The 18768-nt window shown below is 42.6% G+C and overlaps 1 protein-coding gene across 1 annotated transcript in view; it reads left to right on the plus strand.

Annotated features, from left to right (window-relative positions):
* Positions 1–17497, plus strand: part of DBX2 (developing brain homeobox 2) — a 31923-nt gene extending 14426 nt beyond the window's left edge. Inside the window, exons 3-4 of the mRNA XM_072972944.1 lie at positions 10712–10899; positions 15207–17497. Coding sequence (XP_072829045.1) covers positions 10712–10899; positions 15207–15539 — 521 coding nt within the window. The 3' untranslated portion in view covers positions 15540–17497. The remainder of the gene's footprint in view (positions 1–10711; positions 10900–15206) is intronic.
* Positions 17498–18768: the final 1271 nt, after the last annotated feature.

Raw genomic sequence — 18768 nt, forward strand, 5'->3', positions numbered from 1 at the left:
GCCCGTGACCAATCGTCACTTTCACTTGACTCATCCACACGCGACCTCACCACGATTTTTCACTGTGCGGGTGAACTTTAGGAACCATTTCACAGGGAGAAGGCCTGGGCAAGGGTCAGTCGCCCTTTTGTATGGTCATAAAGCGCAGCCCTGTGTGTCGGTCTTTTCTCCTGTCTCACATTCCAAGTGAATTTCTGGACACCCTTTAAAGCACTTGACAGAAAAATAAAGCAGTGAATGAAACTGACTTTTATAGACTCATTCTAGCTCATCTTCCCATATAACCCTGTCCACCTGAAAAGGGGGTTTAGTGGACGAGCGGAGTGTATACAGGACTGGCTGAATACATAGGGCCCTTTATCCACTGTGGGGGTTGTGTATTAACCAGGACGGACACACCACTATTTCGAAAGTGACCTATTAATTGTCCGTTTAACTAGAATGTATTGATTCAAATAGAAAAATAGAAACCATGACTAAACCTGTTACTCGCCCCTTCAAGGTGGTCTCCTGTGAGGGTAATTGAAAACTGTTGTGCAAATTAAGGAGACATTTATCACCCTATATGAGAGCAGCAGGAAAAGACTGCAGGAGAAGAGACTTAGAAGCCAAGCATCTGATACCTCAGTGTGGCGGCATCTCTGTGGAATTAAATCTTTAATGTGGTATTCCAGGGGTGGAGATTGAAAGAGGTCCCATCCATGCCTAATTTCAGTTATCGCACCTTGTTTAATACTGGTCTTTTACTTTAGAAAATCTCTGGCGATGGAGATTAGGTAAGTGGCAGTGGACCAAAAAATTCCGTGTTACGAGGTGGACATTCATGTATGTGTGTGTGTGTGTGTGTGTGTTCATTTTAAACTAGGGTTTTAATAAGAGCTTCTAAGCCTTAAAAGGATACAAATGCCCAGGGCAGTTTAATAAATAAGAGTACATAAAAGCAATTCCAAAGTCATTTCCTAGATAACTTCATCTTCTCATTTACTTGAAGAAAATCACTCTAAGCAAGTCTCGTTTTTCTCCGCCGGCTTCTCAGCCCTTCCCACTTTATGCCTTTGACCATAACTCTTGTCACTTGTGGTGTCTATCCCTGGAGGCTTCCAAAGTCCTGTATTTATCTTTTTTGTTTAATTAAACAGACAAGGGGAGAAGCAGCAGAGCTCAGAGGAAGGATGGAGAATGCTGTGCCTGGTTTGCCTCCATTTCTAAGTTGGCATTTTAAGACAGCTTAGAGATGCCACAAGTGTTCTTAAGAGACACTGGCATCTCATTAGTTATAAATCTGAAATTAATTTCCTATTTTCTTATTTACAGTGTTCATTGCATTGGCAGCTAATAATAAATGAAATGGTGAATTTATGCTGTCAATAAAGAATTTTATGTAAATAACCATGATACCAAGAAACAGTTCCTAAGGCTTAGATCTGCACAGTAATCTTTTGTATTTAAGGCATTTACTAGATTTTCTTTTCTTCTTCTTTTTTTAATAATAAGAATGATTTTACACCCAAGCATTTAAGTTTTTTTTCCATTGTACAAAATAAGGAAAATGAACTGTCCAAGTAATTTTGTATTAGGTTTCAGTGTGGACAGTCAAAATTTAGGTTTATACTAAAAATTTTAACAAGCTATAAAATCAGTGGCCCTCATCATTGTTTCACAATATTGACCTCACTCTTTCTAAAAGCGTCGAATCAGATCAACATGTCGGTAACTAGCAAGCAAAACAGCATTTTGAATCTTAACATGATTCACTTGTTTAAAATTGATTAAGTTTTTCTTGTTAACCTTTTAGATTTATGATTGACTTGTTGCAATGTGGAGACAGTCATTCATCCAGTGTCCTTCTCACAAATAATAAATAGTTTAATGAGCTATTTAAGCACAGTCCTTACTGTGGGGGAAAATTAAAAAGCAGTGGTAAAAGCTCTCTCCTTCCCCCAAGCAGGGTAGGAAAATCTTTGATATTATATCCAGAAGGTTCTTTTCAAACGAACACATTGTTCGGCTAAAATAAAATGAAAAGTTGTAGAAATTATGCAGAGGATGACCTTAAAAAAAGACAACCTGAAAAAGTATAGGAGTCTTAATTATGTAGACTAGCTCACTGAATTAATCAGACCATTATTTCCTTTTGTCTTTGATTCCCCAACTCGAATTTGGCCTTTCAAGAATTTTTATCCATTAAAAGACAAAGTTTAAATTTGGAGCTGCGTTATAAAAGGACATATTCTGCTATTCAGTGCTCTGCCTTTTTCTTGGGAGATGAACTTACCTTTTGCATTTTGAGATCATTTTACTATATTCCCTTTCTTGTTAAAACTTAAAAAAACGTAATATACTGAATTTAGGATTTTGTTGAAGGCAACAGGGAAGAGGCATTTTTAATATTGTAGGTTGCTCCTGTGAGTGACACTGTCAAAGGTGGCAAAACTCTGACAGGTCTTCGTGCCACCTGGCCTGGCTGTGCCCTGTTCCCAGCCAGAGTGGTGAGTGGGTTTAGGAAACTGACCAAGACCCGTGGAAATCCACAGAAGGCTGCCCGAGGGCTTCTTTTATAAGGATTTCTCTTTAGCCCTCTAAGATCTTCAAAAGGATGCAACATTTTGTTCTAACAGAGAAAGAAGCCTAGTTATTTCATTGAAAACATAACTGAGTTTTGTGTGATAAGCAGAATATAGGTTTTGACCTCTCGGTAGTGAAGGGTGGAGTGCCCTCTAGATAAATGACCCTCGGTCAGCCAGGAGGAAGGCTTAAAGGAGTCAGAGACTTGAAGACAAGAGATTTTTCCAAGTTGATGGCTCTATTCAGCAGTTCCACAGTGGCAGTGAAAGTGTTCGAGTAACGCTCCTGCAGTGGAGTTCGCTTCCTCCCCAAGTCACAGGCGGTGGGGGAGGGGGTGGGGAGGGGAGCTGCTTGGTGATATAAGGCGCTTGTCCCTGATCCTGTCCACAGCCCTTGCCTGAACACAACATGAGATCGAAGAGAGCAGCTGATACAGTCCCGATTTTAGATTCTCCAAAGCAGGTGCACACGTACAGTGTAGGGGAGGGGAAGAATCGCCGGATGGGGCAAAGAAGGAAAGGTGTCCTGTTAGCTCGGTCCTCTACAGAGCGACCTGGGGATGTTGAATTGTGCTTTTAGAAATAGAGTACCCAGAGCATGGGAGACAGGAGTCCTGCTGGACTTTGTAGTGGTCAGACTATCCACATCGGTTCAGTTTCAGAGGCCCACTTTAAAAGACTCGTTGACAAATTTGCCAATAAAAAGCCAGGTCAGGAGGTGTCAGCAACTACAGCAGTGAAGGGTCTAAATGGCTGGTCAGAGATTTTTTTTTTAAGGCAATTGAATATGTTTGTCCTGAAGACAAGAAATAATGAGAACATGAGAGTTATCTTCAAATTAGATACACTTTGTTCAGTGTTGATCTGAAGGACAGAATTGGGGCCAATAAGTGGAGTTTAGCGGAAGCTGAATTTGGACTTAATATAAGGGAAACATTTTTAGCAAATCGAATTGTATAATAATGAAGTGTTGTCATAAATACTAAGTGTTGTCCCAACTACTAGATCATATAGAGGGTGAAAGATGGACTTCTAGTTTAAATAGGGCAGGCCAGGCCAATGCTCTATCTCTTCTTTCTAAACCTCAAATCTACAGGAACTACATAAAACACACACATACACAAACAACCTCTGCCACACACACACACACATCCCCACACCTGCAAATAGGAAGGGTGAGGAAGCTCTTCCTGGGATGAAATTGAGAAATCCAGGAAGGATGGGAGACGGGAAGTTACACCTGGATGGGTGTTGTTGCAGAGAAAAATGGGCCCACAGACAGAAACCATCCTCTGTTTGAGGAAAGCTGAGTCCAGGAAGGAGAAACACAGACTCAAGGTTTAAAATAACTTGCATTTGAGGACTAGTTAATGGAGGCTGATGGCATCTCAGCTGGCCTGGTGGCAAGGCCTGGATCTAAGTCACCTCTTGTCTCTTCTAGCTCCGAGAAGCCACTATGAACTGTGTAGAACAGGATGAAGGAATCCTGTTTCTGAAAGGTTTGGTGGTAATCTCCAACTTGAACAATCCTGAAATAATCTTATATATATGTATTACTTTTTACTAAAAGCCTTGAGAGGTCTGGATGCAGTGTTGCTTCATAGGTTTGAGCTGTAACTTCCCTTGCAAAGTCAGGAGGACATTGGGTTGTCAGTTTTTAATACACGACGCCTGTGTAACCTCAGACAGAAAGCCTGAAACAACAAGCCTTCTTAGGAGGGGCCGTCACACGGCACTCTTTGGGTTGCTGTGATTGGGCCCGGATTGGGAGGAGGGGCTGGACCAGGAGAACAGGCGTGAGCAAGGCCAGTGGCACAGTAGGGTCCAGACGCTTACAAAGGAGCAGAAAACAGCAGTGGGCATGAAGGGTCCCAAACTCTTTCCAAGGCTTCCTGAAGTGAGAGGGTGAAAGGATGCAGGACAGAGGAAGCTGCCCCAGATGGGACCAGTCATCCAGAGATTCGGAGGAGTCATGGCGAGTCTCCACGCCACACGGAGTGCCAGCACACTGTTGATGGGTCGGGACTCTGTTAGGTGGCAGGGGCGACAGGCAGGGCAGGGCTACAGCTGTTTGCTCGTGGGCTGATGTCTAGAAAGTGACTGTATTGAGTCCTACTTTGTTCTCTAAGGCTTGCTGGTCCTGTCTTCAGAGTTAAGACACGTTTCCTGGAGATCAATTCCCCAGGACAGACAGAGGCCTCCACCAATTCATCTAATGCTGTGTTTCTCTATGGCTCACCCACCCCGGTATCCTTCACACACAGCACACCTCCAATGAAAGTTCCCCTCACAAGGCTCACTGCACGCTGAGATTCCCGGGAGCATGGTGTGTAGGCGCCATCCCAGGATGCGGGGAATTTTGTCTTTGAAAACTCTTCTAGCCTAGCGCATGCTGCCATTTTGATACGACTCTCCCCACCTCCCCACCTCTTTCCTGCCCACTGGTAACTGACGGTCTTCGGTATAATTTTAAAGAGCACTGATTGGCCTCACTCTCCTTGGATGTGTGACCTCTCATTGCCCAACTTAACTTTCCGCAGCCCCAGCTTTTTCCGATGGACAATGGGGACGATGACATCTACCGCTGGGCATTGTTGTAAAGATTACACAATGTGCTGCCTGTCGATGGCACACACAGCAGCACAAGTTGAGCCCACAATATATACGGAAGCCACACTTTAAAAATAGTAACAATGATGTTCCCAAATTGGTAGAGCCGACAGCACCTTGAATTGGTGGCCCTGGCTTTGGAAGCCTCTTTTCTACCACATGCCTTAAACTCTGTATCCATTGTTACTTTTATAGTATTCATTTATTTATTTATTTTTGGTCACCTGTAAGTTTCCATATAAATCAGGCATTTGTCATGAGTTTAGGAATAAGCAACAGTATTCGTTGCTTAGAACTCTTCAGTAGCTCCTGAGAGCTCTTTGAATCACCAAGTTCTTGAAGTCTGTATGTTTGTTCTACAGCTGTAAATTTGAGCATGTATCCCCAGGTCGAGAAGGTAGGAAAATGGTGTGGGTTCATCCCCAGATAGCCAGCCCACGAAAGACTCACGGGGGGACCGTGGAGACAGGCGTCAGTGGTAGAAGCAGCATCTTGTCCGCATATGAAAACAATTATGATCTGTGTATTGAACACGGCGCTAGCAGAGAAAAGGAGAACATACTACTCTTATCTTTGCCGTATTTTTTGCTTGTTCATTGCTTGTATTCGTGTTGGTTGTAGGGCTCTGAAACCCGAGGACCAGACCCAGGAGTTAACCCGCCAACCCTCACAACTGCGTCAGGTCTCTTTGAGAGAGTGAGGGCTGGTTTGTGTCCGTGACCCTGTAAGTGTTAGTGTTTGCCCCATGGGTGAGAATAATTTAGTTGTAGATTACCTTGATGGGACTCTTCCTTCTCTTTACTTAAAAATAGCTCAATAGAGAAACCTGTTAAAAATTTTTAGGGATGCTGAAATGTGTTACCCAGTGTTTTATGTAAACATGGAGATCTTGGAGAAGAGGCTAAAATGAGTTGAATCATGGCCCCTACTTATAAAACTTCTACTTGGAAAAAGCTATAGGAAGATTTTTTTTTAAAGCTAGCTTTATTGGTCCATAAACTTTTTTGGTATTTCTATATAGATTTAAAAAGTTGCATTAACTCAAAAAATATTGGCCTTTCTAAGATGCTAAGTCAGTCAGGTCCTGTTGAAGGGCTTTTCCTCTGTGGCAAGTCACACCCTCAACTTGTAGCAGTCACCCCTGGCCCTCATCTACTTCCCAGCGTATGTCGTGGGTCCTTCCCACAGAGATCCTCCAGTCTGGAAATGCCAAGCCTCGTGGGATTCCTAGATCCACCGTGTTTCACACTTGTCCTCACCCAGTTCACAGTCTCTGCCCACCTGTGCAGAGGGTGCCAGCAGGAGGCACTGTTCGTCTCAAGACAGACCCTTGGCCTCCAAGACCAAGTCGCTTCTCATGGGATGCTTACAGCCTTTCCCTGCTGTGCTCTGCAGGTGTTGATCTGATTCTACTGTGGCTGTCTCTGCTCTTCTTCAACCTCTCCTTATCAGCTCTGAGCATCTGAAGGATGGTGTGGATTCATTTTCCATTGTCACTCAGCAACAACCCAGTCCCTGCAGAGTATTCCCCGAAAAGGTTGCTACAACACTTGCCCACTTTCCTTAGAGAACCGAACCAGACTTAGCATGGAGAGTGGAGATGCATCGTCTGTCTATAACAATACAGCAGTAGCCTCAGTGTTTATTTTTGCCTTTTCAGTCTTTTTTCTCTGCATTTCTACTTAGCTGTGAGCACAGTGTGTATCTTCTATATCATATGCATTATATAGTGTATTCTCTTGGCTGCCGCCGCCATCTTTAAGGGTTCTTTAAAATTTCACTGAGTGGCTATAAGACACTGTGCTCATGCATTTCTCTACCTTTGGATATTTAAGTTTCTTTCCCTAATTTTTAACACGTTGATCGCCCACTGTGGATCTGGTGCCCCTGAGAAAACACAACTATCACCCAGATTTGGGTGATGTGGTGATGAACTTTTAATCCACATGGCTGTAATAATGCTAAACTGGATACATTAACAAATTAAGAATGCCAGAGTCAAGATATGAAGTGAGAAGGGCACTCTGGAATTTGAGGACACTGTTACCAGGCTGCATAGGAGATGCCGCATAGTCCAGGCTCACAGAGGGACTCAGAACGGTGTAGGAGCCCGTAGTCAGACACAGGAGCTCTGGTTGTGTCTATAAATGTTCCTCCTTCCCATTCTTGACCAACCAAGAAACAGTCGGGGAGGGCAGAGAAAGGAGCAAGAATTTGGATACGGAAGGTCTTGCTACCAACCGTCCGTTGTGCAGCTTTGAACCTTAACTGCTCTGAACATGTTTTCCTCTGTTCAGAGGATGTCCATGGCATGTGATTCTTATAAGAACAAAATAAAACCCAACAGGGGGATATAAAACATATTTGTAGGATCTTTATGGTGGGCCAGGTGCTGAAAAAAAAATTTGTGCTATTTCATCAAATCTTTAGAGAAACTCTGTGAAATAAGCTGAAAGAGTAACTCGTTCCAAGTCACACAAGTCAGTGCCGAGATCCAAACCCGATTCTTCATCCTCCACAGACGTTTGTCCTGAGGCTTCCTGGAGAGACACTGTCTCAACAGATAAATCTGTGCCCTGATACAAAACAGAAGGGCCAATTCCATGGACTCCATATGAGGGATGGTTTAGAGAAGAAAAGCATTTAGAAAAATATGAGCATTTTGAAATATTTAGACTATTTTTTATTATTGACCAATATTGCATCAAACTGTTTAAATCTCTGATAAAGAAACTGTGAATCCAGCTGAATTCAAGATATGACGTTGGCTTGAGACAGGCAAAAATAACTGTTCTATAGATGGAGAATTAACCAGGATCCCCTGAGAAGAGGAATGGGAAGGGCATTAGACCTTTGTAAAGAATTGGTCTTGATTACACCCCCGGAGGCTATGGCGTTTCTATGGAGATGGAATGTTAACAGAGCTAGAAGGAAGAGGCAGAGGCCATTGCTGCTTCGGACAATGTCAGGATGAACCAGAATGAGGTACAACCCGGGGCTGAGAGACTAGCTAGGACAGGTGTGCAAGCATTTAACTAAATAGGAAAGAAAGCTATTGTATTACAGAGGTAGAATTGACAAGATTCATCCATTTCGTGATATTTTTCTTCTAAAATACGAGTCAGATTGTGTCACTACTGTGTAGGATTGAGAGCATTTGTTTTTGTTTTGGAATCTGGAGTCTTACTGGGTTTGAGGCGCTAGCCACGTGACTTTGGACAGAGCTACATAAGCTTCCCAAGCTTCTTTTGATTCATCTGAAAAAAATGGGGAGAGTAACAGTCGCGCTCATGGCGTAGATTGGTTGGGAGGATTAAATGAAATAATGCACGTCAGCAACTTAACCCAGAGAAGGTGTAAGAGTGCAGAGTAAGTGCGCAGTGTCTGCTCTTATTACCACGTCACGCTCTGCTTAAACGTACCCTGTCGATCTTCACTGCCTGTTGGATAATGTCCCACACGTTTGTAGTCCGCTGCGGTCTGGCTCCCTTCCATTCCGTAATCTCTGTGCCAGAGGTTCTCGTGTCTTCAAGAACCCGGCAGGTAAAAAGCGAGCGAGGTGAGGCTGCGGCCAACTGGGAACCACATGCTCCATCTGAAGGGGGCACCTGCCGCTCCCTCTCCGAGCTCTTTGCTTTGTGGGAAGGTGAGCCCAGTGTGGTTACCTTTGAAGAGACATTGGAAACCTGGGCTTCACATAGAACTTTCCAGTTGTTACATGTGAACAACTAAATCAGAATTTTTAACCAACACTCCAAGACCAAGCAAAGCCCACCTGCCGGCTGGATACTGGGGCTGGCTTGCACCCTCGGCTGTTCACGCCCCTCCCCGGCCTTGCAGACTGCTTGCTTCCCCTTGGAGAGAGTTTGTCCCTTTGTGCCTTAGTGCTTTGAGACATGCTAGTCCCTCTGTCTGGACTGGCCTTAGTTCTTTCTCTGTTGATCTGAATTGTTCTTTTAGACTTGGCTCAGCGGATTTTCTCTTAACGCATTATTTCCTTTTTTGTGATTCCAGAGAATTTTAGAGATCATTCTCTTCTTGAATATGTAAGATACTCATTACTTCTTTATTTAAAAATAATTACTAAGCACCAAAATGCATACCAGCTACAGCTGTAAAATGGAGCCCCTGCTCCCTCTCCCTTGGTGCCTGTTTTGTGGCGTGATGTCCGTGTGTCGGTCCTTCCACGAGAAGGTGAGTCCTTAAGGGCAGGGACCTCATGCTGTTTGTGCAGTTTCCTCAGCAGTTAGCCCGGTGAGCCTGATATTCAGTGTGTGAGTGTCCTCTTGCTGCTGTAATAAATTTCCACAAACCTAGTGTCATAAAACCGTACCAGCTTGTGATCTTACAGTCGTGGTTGTCAGAATCCTGAAATGGGTCTCGCTGGACTAAAATCAAGGTGTCAGCAGGACTGCATTTGTTCTGGAGGCTCCAGGGGAGAATCTGTTCTTGCCTTTCTCATTTCTAATGACTACCTGCATTTCTTGGCTCATGACCCCTTTCTCCATCTTCAGAGGAAGAAGTGTAGCCTCTTCAACACTCTCTCAGTATGACTTCCTTTTTTATCCCCCTCTTCGACTTACGAGGACGCAGGCCCGTCTGAGTACTCCGGGATACTGTCCTAATCTCAAGGTCAGCTGACTAGCAGCCATAACATCATTTGCAACCTTAATTCCCCCTTGCCATGTAATGTAACGTATTCACAGGTTCTGGGGCTTCGGACATGGGCGTCTTTGGGAGCAGTGTCGTTCTGCCTCCCACAACTGGGAAGCTGAATGAATGAATGAATGAATGGTGAATGATGAGTGAAACTCACAGAGGGTGGGAACCAGTGTTGTGCTAGCCATGAAAAGACAGAAAGAGTAATGATGTCTCTGCCCTGAAGGAGTTGATGATCACCTGAATTGGGGTGGTGGTGAATGGGGGGGGAGTCTTCCAAACCTTCCTTCTCAGATTACACATCTCTGAGTTTTGTAAACTTTCCTGACATCCCAGATTAAGATTAGACCCCTGGTTTTGTGCTCCAGAGGCACCCTCCTTAAGAATACTTCGTCACCCTTGTGATTACAGTTCAGTAAATGCCTTCCACTAGATCTTACAGGTAATGAGTGTGATAAAGCATACGTCTGATTTCTCGTGTGTAGCATTGAGCAGAGTGCCTGGTGAGTGTTCAAAAATTTGAGAGAATGGATGAATGAATGAAGAACTAGAGAAAAATTGAGTGTTTAATCCACCTGCTTCTTGTTCTCCATTGGAACTTTGTAACCTGAGATCATGGACTTTCCGACATGGCATGCAAAATTGGGAGGGAAAGCACATGTATTTTTTTAATCACTGGGGAGCAAAGAGCATTTATCAGATCCTTGGTGGAATCCATGACCAACATGAGGTTAAAAAGCACCTCTCTGTGTGTGCAGAGTCCAGAGATGATACAATTTGGCCATGGTACAGAGAAGGAGGATGCTGTCCTGGGAAAGACAGATTGAATTCTCTTCCCTACAGCTAATGGGACTTCATCTATCTTTTTTCCTCTCTAGGAGAAGAGAGTGTGCTGCCTCTCCTGACACAGGACTCTAATTCCAAAGCTCGGAGGGGTATTTTAAGAAGAGCAGTCTTTTCTGAGGACCAGAGAAAGGCTCTGGAAAAAATGTTTCAGAAGCAGAAATACATCAGCAAAACAGACCGAAAGAAACTTGCCATCAGCTTGGGTCTAAAGGAATCACAGGTACTAAGGAGCGGGAAGATGTCCACTGCTCCTATTTTAAAGGAATCCAATGAAATCCATTCATTTGGCAAAGATTTGTTGGACTAGGCATGGTACTGGACCCTGAAGCATTACTGAAATGATTTTCATAATTTTTTTAGGGGGTGGAAATATATGTCATAGTTCCTATTTGGGAACATCCTTTTGCTGAGCGGTCTAGGTTTTTGCCTGATTAATTCTTCCCACATGAAGAGAAAAGAGAAGACTGTGGCTTTTACATCATTACATTGTTTGCTCTGTTTTCAGAGCAACAGGCTACATAATTGGCCTGCAAAAGCAGGAACCAATTTTCCTGTCTTTTTCTTCACAAATACCTCTCACAAATACCTCTTAATAGATTTCCTTATTTTGCATTGTGGGCTTATGTCAAATAGAGTTAAGTAATTTCACATTTGCAACTCTCGCAAACCTTCCTTGTACAGTGATGTTTCATATAATTTTGAAAGAGACTTTTTGGCCTTTTGGGAAGTGCAGCATACTCCATTTAAAGACTGGCCTATTTGTTATAAATAATTAACAGTACAAGGCACTGGCATTTTCCTATGTAATCCTTCTTATAATCACCATGTGAAATAAACACTATAATCATCCCCATTTTCTAGATGAGGAAATGGAGAGAAGTAAACAGAGATCCAGTGTCACAGAGTGAAGTTGCTTTGGAGCTGGGCTCCCACCCCAGGCAACCTGACTCTGGAGCTGGCGTTCTCCTGTTAAGCAACCTAGAGCCACCCTGTACAGTTGTGCAGGATGTTCACTGCACAAGGCCATTTGGCTAAGGGGTATGGCAGCAGTGGAAGTGCAGCAGGTACTCTGCTTGTCAAACTGGCTTTCCCGGTGCAGGACTACAAACACCTGGATTTTTTTGAATCAGCGTGAAGGCACTGAAGGGCTAGCCGAGGCTGTGTTTACCTGCCACGCTCTACTGTATTTCCCTCAATACAAATGACCTGGTTTCTAACTTTGGATGTTATTAAACCAGTTATTTTTGGATGAAACCCTTCTTAACCTTGCTTCCTTTCCCTGGGGAAGTGACCTGTCCCCCTGCCCCCCAACTTTTTATAGTCGTAGGAAGCAGTATGAGGTGTGGTGGAGGGTAATTGGCCTAGATCAGCCCGCCTGTCCTCTCCTCGTGCGTGGTACGAACCGGCCCATAACCTTAACTGACTGCTGTGGGCCTCAGTTTCTCACCTAAAAACAGAGACAAATATAGGAATTCTGTCTATGTCACAGAGCAATTTTTTGTGTACGACAGATAAACCAGTAGCTGTATCTTCATGCCAGACACTGTGCTAGGTAGGCAGGAAGGGGTGATATTGATAAGTACTGAGGATCCCTCCTTGGACCCCAGGAATTGATACAGCCGACTGGGAAAACAAAGCCGAAGCTCATGAGCAGTTAGATAACAATGGAAGACAGTGATGCAGGAGGCAGCCGCAGGTGGGTTAGGTGTGTTACCAAATAAGGAAGCTAGATCGGTGCTTCTCCTGGAACTTCGTGTCTCTCTGCAGCCGCGTGCTAATGCCCACCTCTGGAAAGGACAGCCATCAGGCTGGTCCTTATACCCCTGGGAATCGGGTGATGGACTTTAAAAATATTTCTGTAAGATGGGGAACTAGGAGTGAGATTTATATGTTAAATTTTAGGTGTGTTTTAAATTGTGATAGCTTCCAAATATAATATTGTATCAAGATCCTAAATTATATCAAATTTTCACCCTTTGCTAATAAACAATCCCTTTTTTGCAAACCCTCCACTATTTAAATTTTCGAAAATGCTGCCAACCTCATCGGCAATGGTATTTGTTATTTTTTAATTTGAGTTTTCCTAATTATCAGAACTTGAGAATCTTTTAATCACTTTCTTGGTCATTTTTAATCTGTGAATTGGCCTTTTCATGACTGCACCATTTTTTTCTGTCGTATTGTCTTTTTGTTGATATGCAGCAATTGTTTTGGCTGTCACTCAAAGTATTTGGAAGATTACGGTTAGTAACATTTTCCTGTTAACAGCTTTTGCAAACATCCTCTCCAAATTTGTGGCTTTTTAAAATTGTGGTAAAATTTACATAACATAAAATGTATCATTTTAACCTTTTTGAAGTTTACAATTCAGTGGCATTAAGTGCATTCACATTGCTGTGCAACCATCCACATCTAGAACTTTTTTCATCTTGTAAAACTGAAGCTCTGTACCCCTTAACCAGTGACTCCCCATTCTTCCTTACCGCAGGCTCTTAGCAACCACCATCCTACTTCCTTTCTCTGTGAATTAGACTACTTTAGGGAGCCATATGAGTGGAATCACACTGTATGTGTCCTCTTTTGACTGGTGTATTTCACAAGGCATAATGTCTTCAAGTTTCATCCATGTTGTAGCAGAATCGCCTTCCTTTTTAAGGCTGAATAATATTCAGTTGGCTGTATAGACCACATTTTGTTTATGCATTCATCCATCAGTGGACACTTGGGTTGCTTCCACCTTTTGGCTAATATGAATAATACTGCTATGAACATTGTGTGCGAAATATCTCTTTGACCCCCTGCTTTTAATTCTTTGGGGTAGTTCATGGCTTTTTCGTATGTTTATGCTGTCTTTATTTGTACAGAAATTTCTCATTCTTATGCAGTCAGATCTGTCTTTCCCTTTGTAGCCTTATTGTTTCATGTCATGTTCCCCGGATTTTAATGATAATCTCTTATAGTTTCTTCTAGAACTTTGATATTTATGTTTAATCCATCTGGAATTTGTTTTCCTGTTTTTTGAGAGGTAGAACTTTTATTTTATGATTCTCCCCAAATATGTACACTTGTCCCAGTACTGCTGATTATGAAGAAACTCCTTTCATGACTTTTTTTTTTTCTAATTGAGATGTCACTCCAAACAATTTCTAGACATGCAGAAAAGCTAAAAGGAGAAGAAAATAATTCATATGATGAAGATGAGAAAGACAAGAATCACTAATGGGAACAAACAACTGTCTTAGTGAAAACCCATTAGAAATACTTGGCAGGCTTGCTAGGAGTAAATGCCTCGTGCAAATCATAAGTGAGTTTATGAACAGAACCAGATGCTCTGGTATGTACACACTGGTACTGTTTTCTTATGAAAAGCCTCCATCACAGGACTGTAACTGAGATGGCAGTCTTTCGAGCTCAATTGCCTGGGGTAGGTTTCTTTCGTAGCCATTTTGAACATGGCCAATCAAGCTGAAGGAATGGAATTTTTGCCAATCTAGAAAGACCATCTCAGGTAGAATTTTTTTTCCTTCATTGGGAGGAATATTTGGTTGGTACACTTCAATAATTATTTCTGTAGGTAAAAAATGTCCAGTTTTTATTTTAAAACTAGAAATCTATTTGGAAGGATGCAATATAATTCACAGGAGAGTGATGTGATTGGCTTTTATGCTGTCAGGAAACCAAATGTGAAGTGTTCTGCTCAGGCACAGCGGACTACACAGTAGATGATGAAGGAGGTTCATAGTAAAGAGAGACGTGGGGAAAAGGTATGGCTCAGATTGGAAACCACCATCATGAGCGCTTTTAGGTTAATTACAATCGTTACTTAGTGAGTCTAATTCTTCGAGTTTGATAAATCCTGGAAGTAATCAAACTTGGAAATTGCATAAAGCCTGCAATTTAGCAAAGCGCTATGAAACGTATTCTTAATTTAGTCTCCAAAAGTTCCTGATGAGATCTGAATGTTGATAAGAGCCTGGGCACTGGAGGGGGACAGTCATGGATTCTAGTCTAAGTACTTGCGTTTTACTAGCTGTGTGACCTTGAACTGGTTCGTTGCTTTGAACCCCAGTTTTCTTATGTATGAAATAAGGATTTCTTGCATTCATTGTGAGGATCAAATTATATAATCCATGTTGAGTGCCTGGCCTGACACCTGGCACAAAATAAGCACTCAGATGCTATTACTAGTCAGTAACATTTCCTTCGAATAAATAATTTAGCACAGACTAGATCAGGTTTTAAAATATCGAAGAGAGTTAAATCAGTCTTGAAAGATGTCTGGCTTACAGGATGTAATCAGCTTACCACAGTTGTTTTGTTTCAAAAGTGTGTGTGGAGATATTATGCTAAAGTAATTTCTCAGGTATTTCTGGAGGTGCCCAGGTGAAAAACTGCAGGGACCTCGCTAGGCTGGCTCTCATGATAAGGTATTCTGTGGAAGGCCCGGTCGGAGAAACTACAGTTTAAAATGCTGACGTGAAGTAACCTGGCATAAGTGATCATTTTATCCCATTACTTTATCAATAGGTGAAAATCTGGTTTCAGAACAGGAGGATGAAATGGCGGAACTCCAAAGAAAAAGAGGTGCTTTCCAGCAGGTGTATCCAAGAAGGGGGCCTTCAAGAGGATCCCCTGTCACGATCCGCTCTGGTGTTCCCTTCCCCGTGCCCTTCGCTCTGGGAAGTCTCCCAGCAGCACTCAAGTCCAGGATGGAGGGAGAATTCCCCAGAGCCTTCGGAGAGACTAACCCAGGAGAGTCCAGGGGCGCTGCCCCCAGAAGCAACTTCCCTGCAAGGTGCCTTGTGTTTGTGTTCCGAAGAGGAAGCCGGAGACAAGGGCGTACTCACTGGCGCGGTGTGAATGGCAGCGCTCTGCCCCGTTAACTTAAAGGAACGCTGAACTAATAATGTCTGGACTCTGAGCCCGCTAGCTCGCGTCTCATCAGTGCCTAAAACCTAACGCCTGTGGACTGAACCGTGCACTAATGTTTTAGGAAACCCTCTCCTAGACTCAGACTTAATTTGTAAGTTGAACAGAATCTCCCAGGAAGTACAACGAACCGAAAAGAATGAGAATGATAGTTGGTTCAGTCCCCGCTCTGAGTATGTGTGTATATGCGTGTGTCTCTATGTGTGTGTGTATATATATAAATATTCATTAAAATACATTAGCGGAAACTAGTTCCTCTTTAAATAGTGCATTGAGCAGATTCACTTCCTTTTATGTGAAGAAGGACCAACTGTGGGTTTTTTTGAAAAGGATACAAAATTTGGACTTGAGTTCAGATTTTTCATATCAAAAGAACATGTTTTTAAAAATGCTCTATTTTCTGGTTTCTTTTGGTATCCCCAGCTGTAAATGATTTTTAACAACTCAGCTCAGCAGTCCTAATCAAATGAGCCACTGTTAGATATCTACACTGAAAGTATATATTCAAAATTAACCCAACAAGCACACTAGAAGAATTTCTGAATGTAACTGTTAGTATCTCTGATTTCCAAGGCTCTGGACTTTATCAGGCCGTCAGTGAGGAAAGTGTCTATTTAACTAATGATTATCTTTTGATCTCTTCTCGGTAAGGATGGGCTGTAGTCAGGGTTTGCAAAATAAAATGCCTTTAAGGGCCCGTCAGGTAAATAGAGGTCATGGCCCACCTAAAGATATTCGAGTTTAATAATCTTTCAAATCCCGTGTTGGCTGAACCCAACATCTGTGTCAAGTAATTTGTGACCTCTGGCCAAGACTTAAAGAAGGGTCACAGCTCTTAAAATGTTCCCAACTGGACTTCAAAACCCAATACTGATGGAATCTATCATGATTTCTGTTTACACCTCTAGTTATAGACTCAGTTTTCCACTTAGGTGGTGTATACTATATATTAGGTTATTTTTATAAATTAACAAACACCATACAGATGTTTTATGCCTTGTGAATGCTCTGAAATAGTAGTATTATAAAATTGCATTTCTGGTAACGATTTGCTTAGTTAACCTAGAAATTTCTATTCCAGGTCCAAGAAGAAATTATTTTTCACTCTGAAGGAAATGAGGCAGAAAAGGGAAATGATGTGGTTTTGAACGAGGGTTATTATTAATCTGTGGACAAGCAACATGATTAGAAGTTCATGATGTGGAATTTTGTTAGTAAGAAAGCTGCGTAAAGAGAGTGGCTTCTAATTTGCTGACATTCTTAGCTATAGAGGGTTTAGGGTGTTTTAGAAAAGATAATATTTTGGAAGATAATGGTTTTTGTCAACAGCAGGAAGTTATTTTGTGTGAATGGAACTTGAATTGGTGTACGCCAGTCTGTGTCTTTATCACAAGGTCTTACTTCAAAATCATCTCAGAAGCAACTTGTCTTGGTGCCTCTTTGCAGGAAGTAGAGGCAGGGATCTGCTGACAACAATTTAAATTTTAAAACCTGTCTTCAAATGATTGATGGTACCGTTTCTTTTCTTTGTATAGTGTTAACCTCATTTACGTTTATTGGGTTCTTCCTAGGTCCTAGGGACCGTGCTGAGCCCTTAGGGTGGATTAGCTCGTTTAATCCTCCTGACAGTAACCCTATGATGTAGGGACTGTGACTATTAGGATTCTTGTTGCTCAGACAGGGGCCCCGGGGCAGAATGATGAGGGTGATTGCCCAAGGTCGTGAGGTTAATCAGTGGCATTTGGTTCCTGGCAGTCAGGTTTCAGATCTTGAAATCTAAGCAACCACGTGCAGGTGTACACCCCACTGAAGTCCGTTCACTGTGGGATGCATTGTAAGACATCCATTTTGGCTATTGCCGCGAAATTTATTAAAGAAATTCAGAAGCACCGTGTACTTCACAGTCTCTTACTTGGGGAATGGTTTTCTCTCTAGTATTCTTTTCTCCATTAATTTTGGTTTAGGGAAAGTAAAGAATCACAACAGCCTTCAACTGTGAAGCCTCTGTAGTGAATAGTCCCATAGGAATGTTTTAAGTGTGAAGTGGAATTTTTTTTTTTTATCACTCATCGCTGGAAATCATACAGTGCTTATCTATGGTCAATGTTTCTTGAGAATAACTTGAAAATCAAATGAGAGAAACCTGCGTCTTGGCCATCTGATTGCTCAGGCTTTAGAAGTGAGCTAATTGGTGCTTAAATGATCTAACCCCCACCCCCACCCCGGGTTTCACCTGGAGCTCTGAGCCAGCAGAGACTCCTCTCTGTGTGATTGGCTTGATGTGCATATATGCAGATAAATGTTTTCATTGGTTTCCACTTTGGTGTTGAGGCTGAGGAAAAGTACATCTCGGATGAATGTATTAGGGGCATTTAGGAAGCGCGCGCGCGCACACATACACACACGCGGTGCACGTGAATGTGCCTGTTGTGCAGTTACTCTGTCTCCATTTACCTGAACTGCTGGAGAGGAGCTCTGAGCTTCATGCTCTGTTTAGCAAGGACCTCCTTTCTCCCTTCATTTGTGCTTTACTAACCCTCCCTCCACCTGCGGTGGACTTAGCACATGTATTTTCCTTGGTGATCTAAATGCAGACTCCTTTTCCCCAAGTGATCACATACTAGTATATTTGCTGTTTGCTCTCCAGAGAAACACTGCTCTAGTGAGCACCAGGACCTTAGTAGCCTGGAGGCAAAACTATTTAAGATATTTTAAAACAAATTGTCAAATGATCTTAAGTGGAAGAGAAGGAAAAAAAAAAACGGTGAACACCATCCTTGAGCTTTTATAAAACTAAAGATAAAGGACTGGAAGTATATAAGCAGGTTAGGAATCTGGAGCCAGAGAAGGCCATGATCATTGATCTTTAAGAGGCAACTCTGTGTTCTTAGTGATAAGGTGGTTTGAGTGGGGAACCCAGTTATTCACTTCAGTGGTTCACAAACTGTGTCCATACCATGAACACGCCGTACCTTCCAACCGGTTCTGGGTGTGTGCTCAGATTTGGACACACACTTAGTACAGAGTCCACAATAGCCACACCTCCCACCCCACCCTGCCGAGAATCTTTATACGTGTACTTTTTTCACTTTTCAGGTACAAAATCATGATTAAATGTAAACTGCACATGTGTCTTTGGGCTCCCTTCACTCCCCATTCG

The sequence above is a fragment of the Vicugna pacos genome, chromosome 12 (assembly GCF_048564905.1).
Source record: "Vicugna pacos chromosome 12, VicPac4, whole genome shotgun sequence".
NCBI classification, from domain to species: Eukaryota; Metazoa; Chordata; class Mammalia; order Artiodactyla; family Camelidae; genus Vicugna; species Vicugna pacos.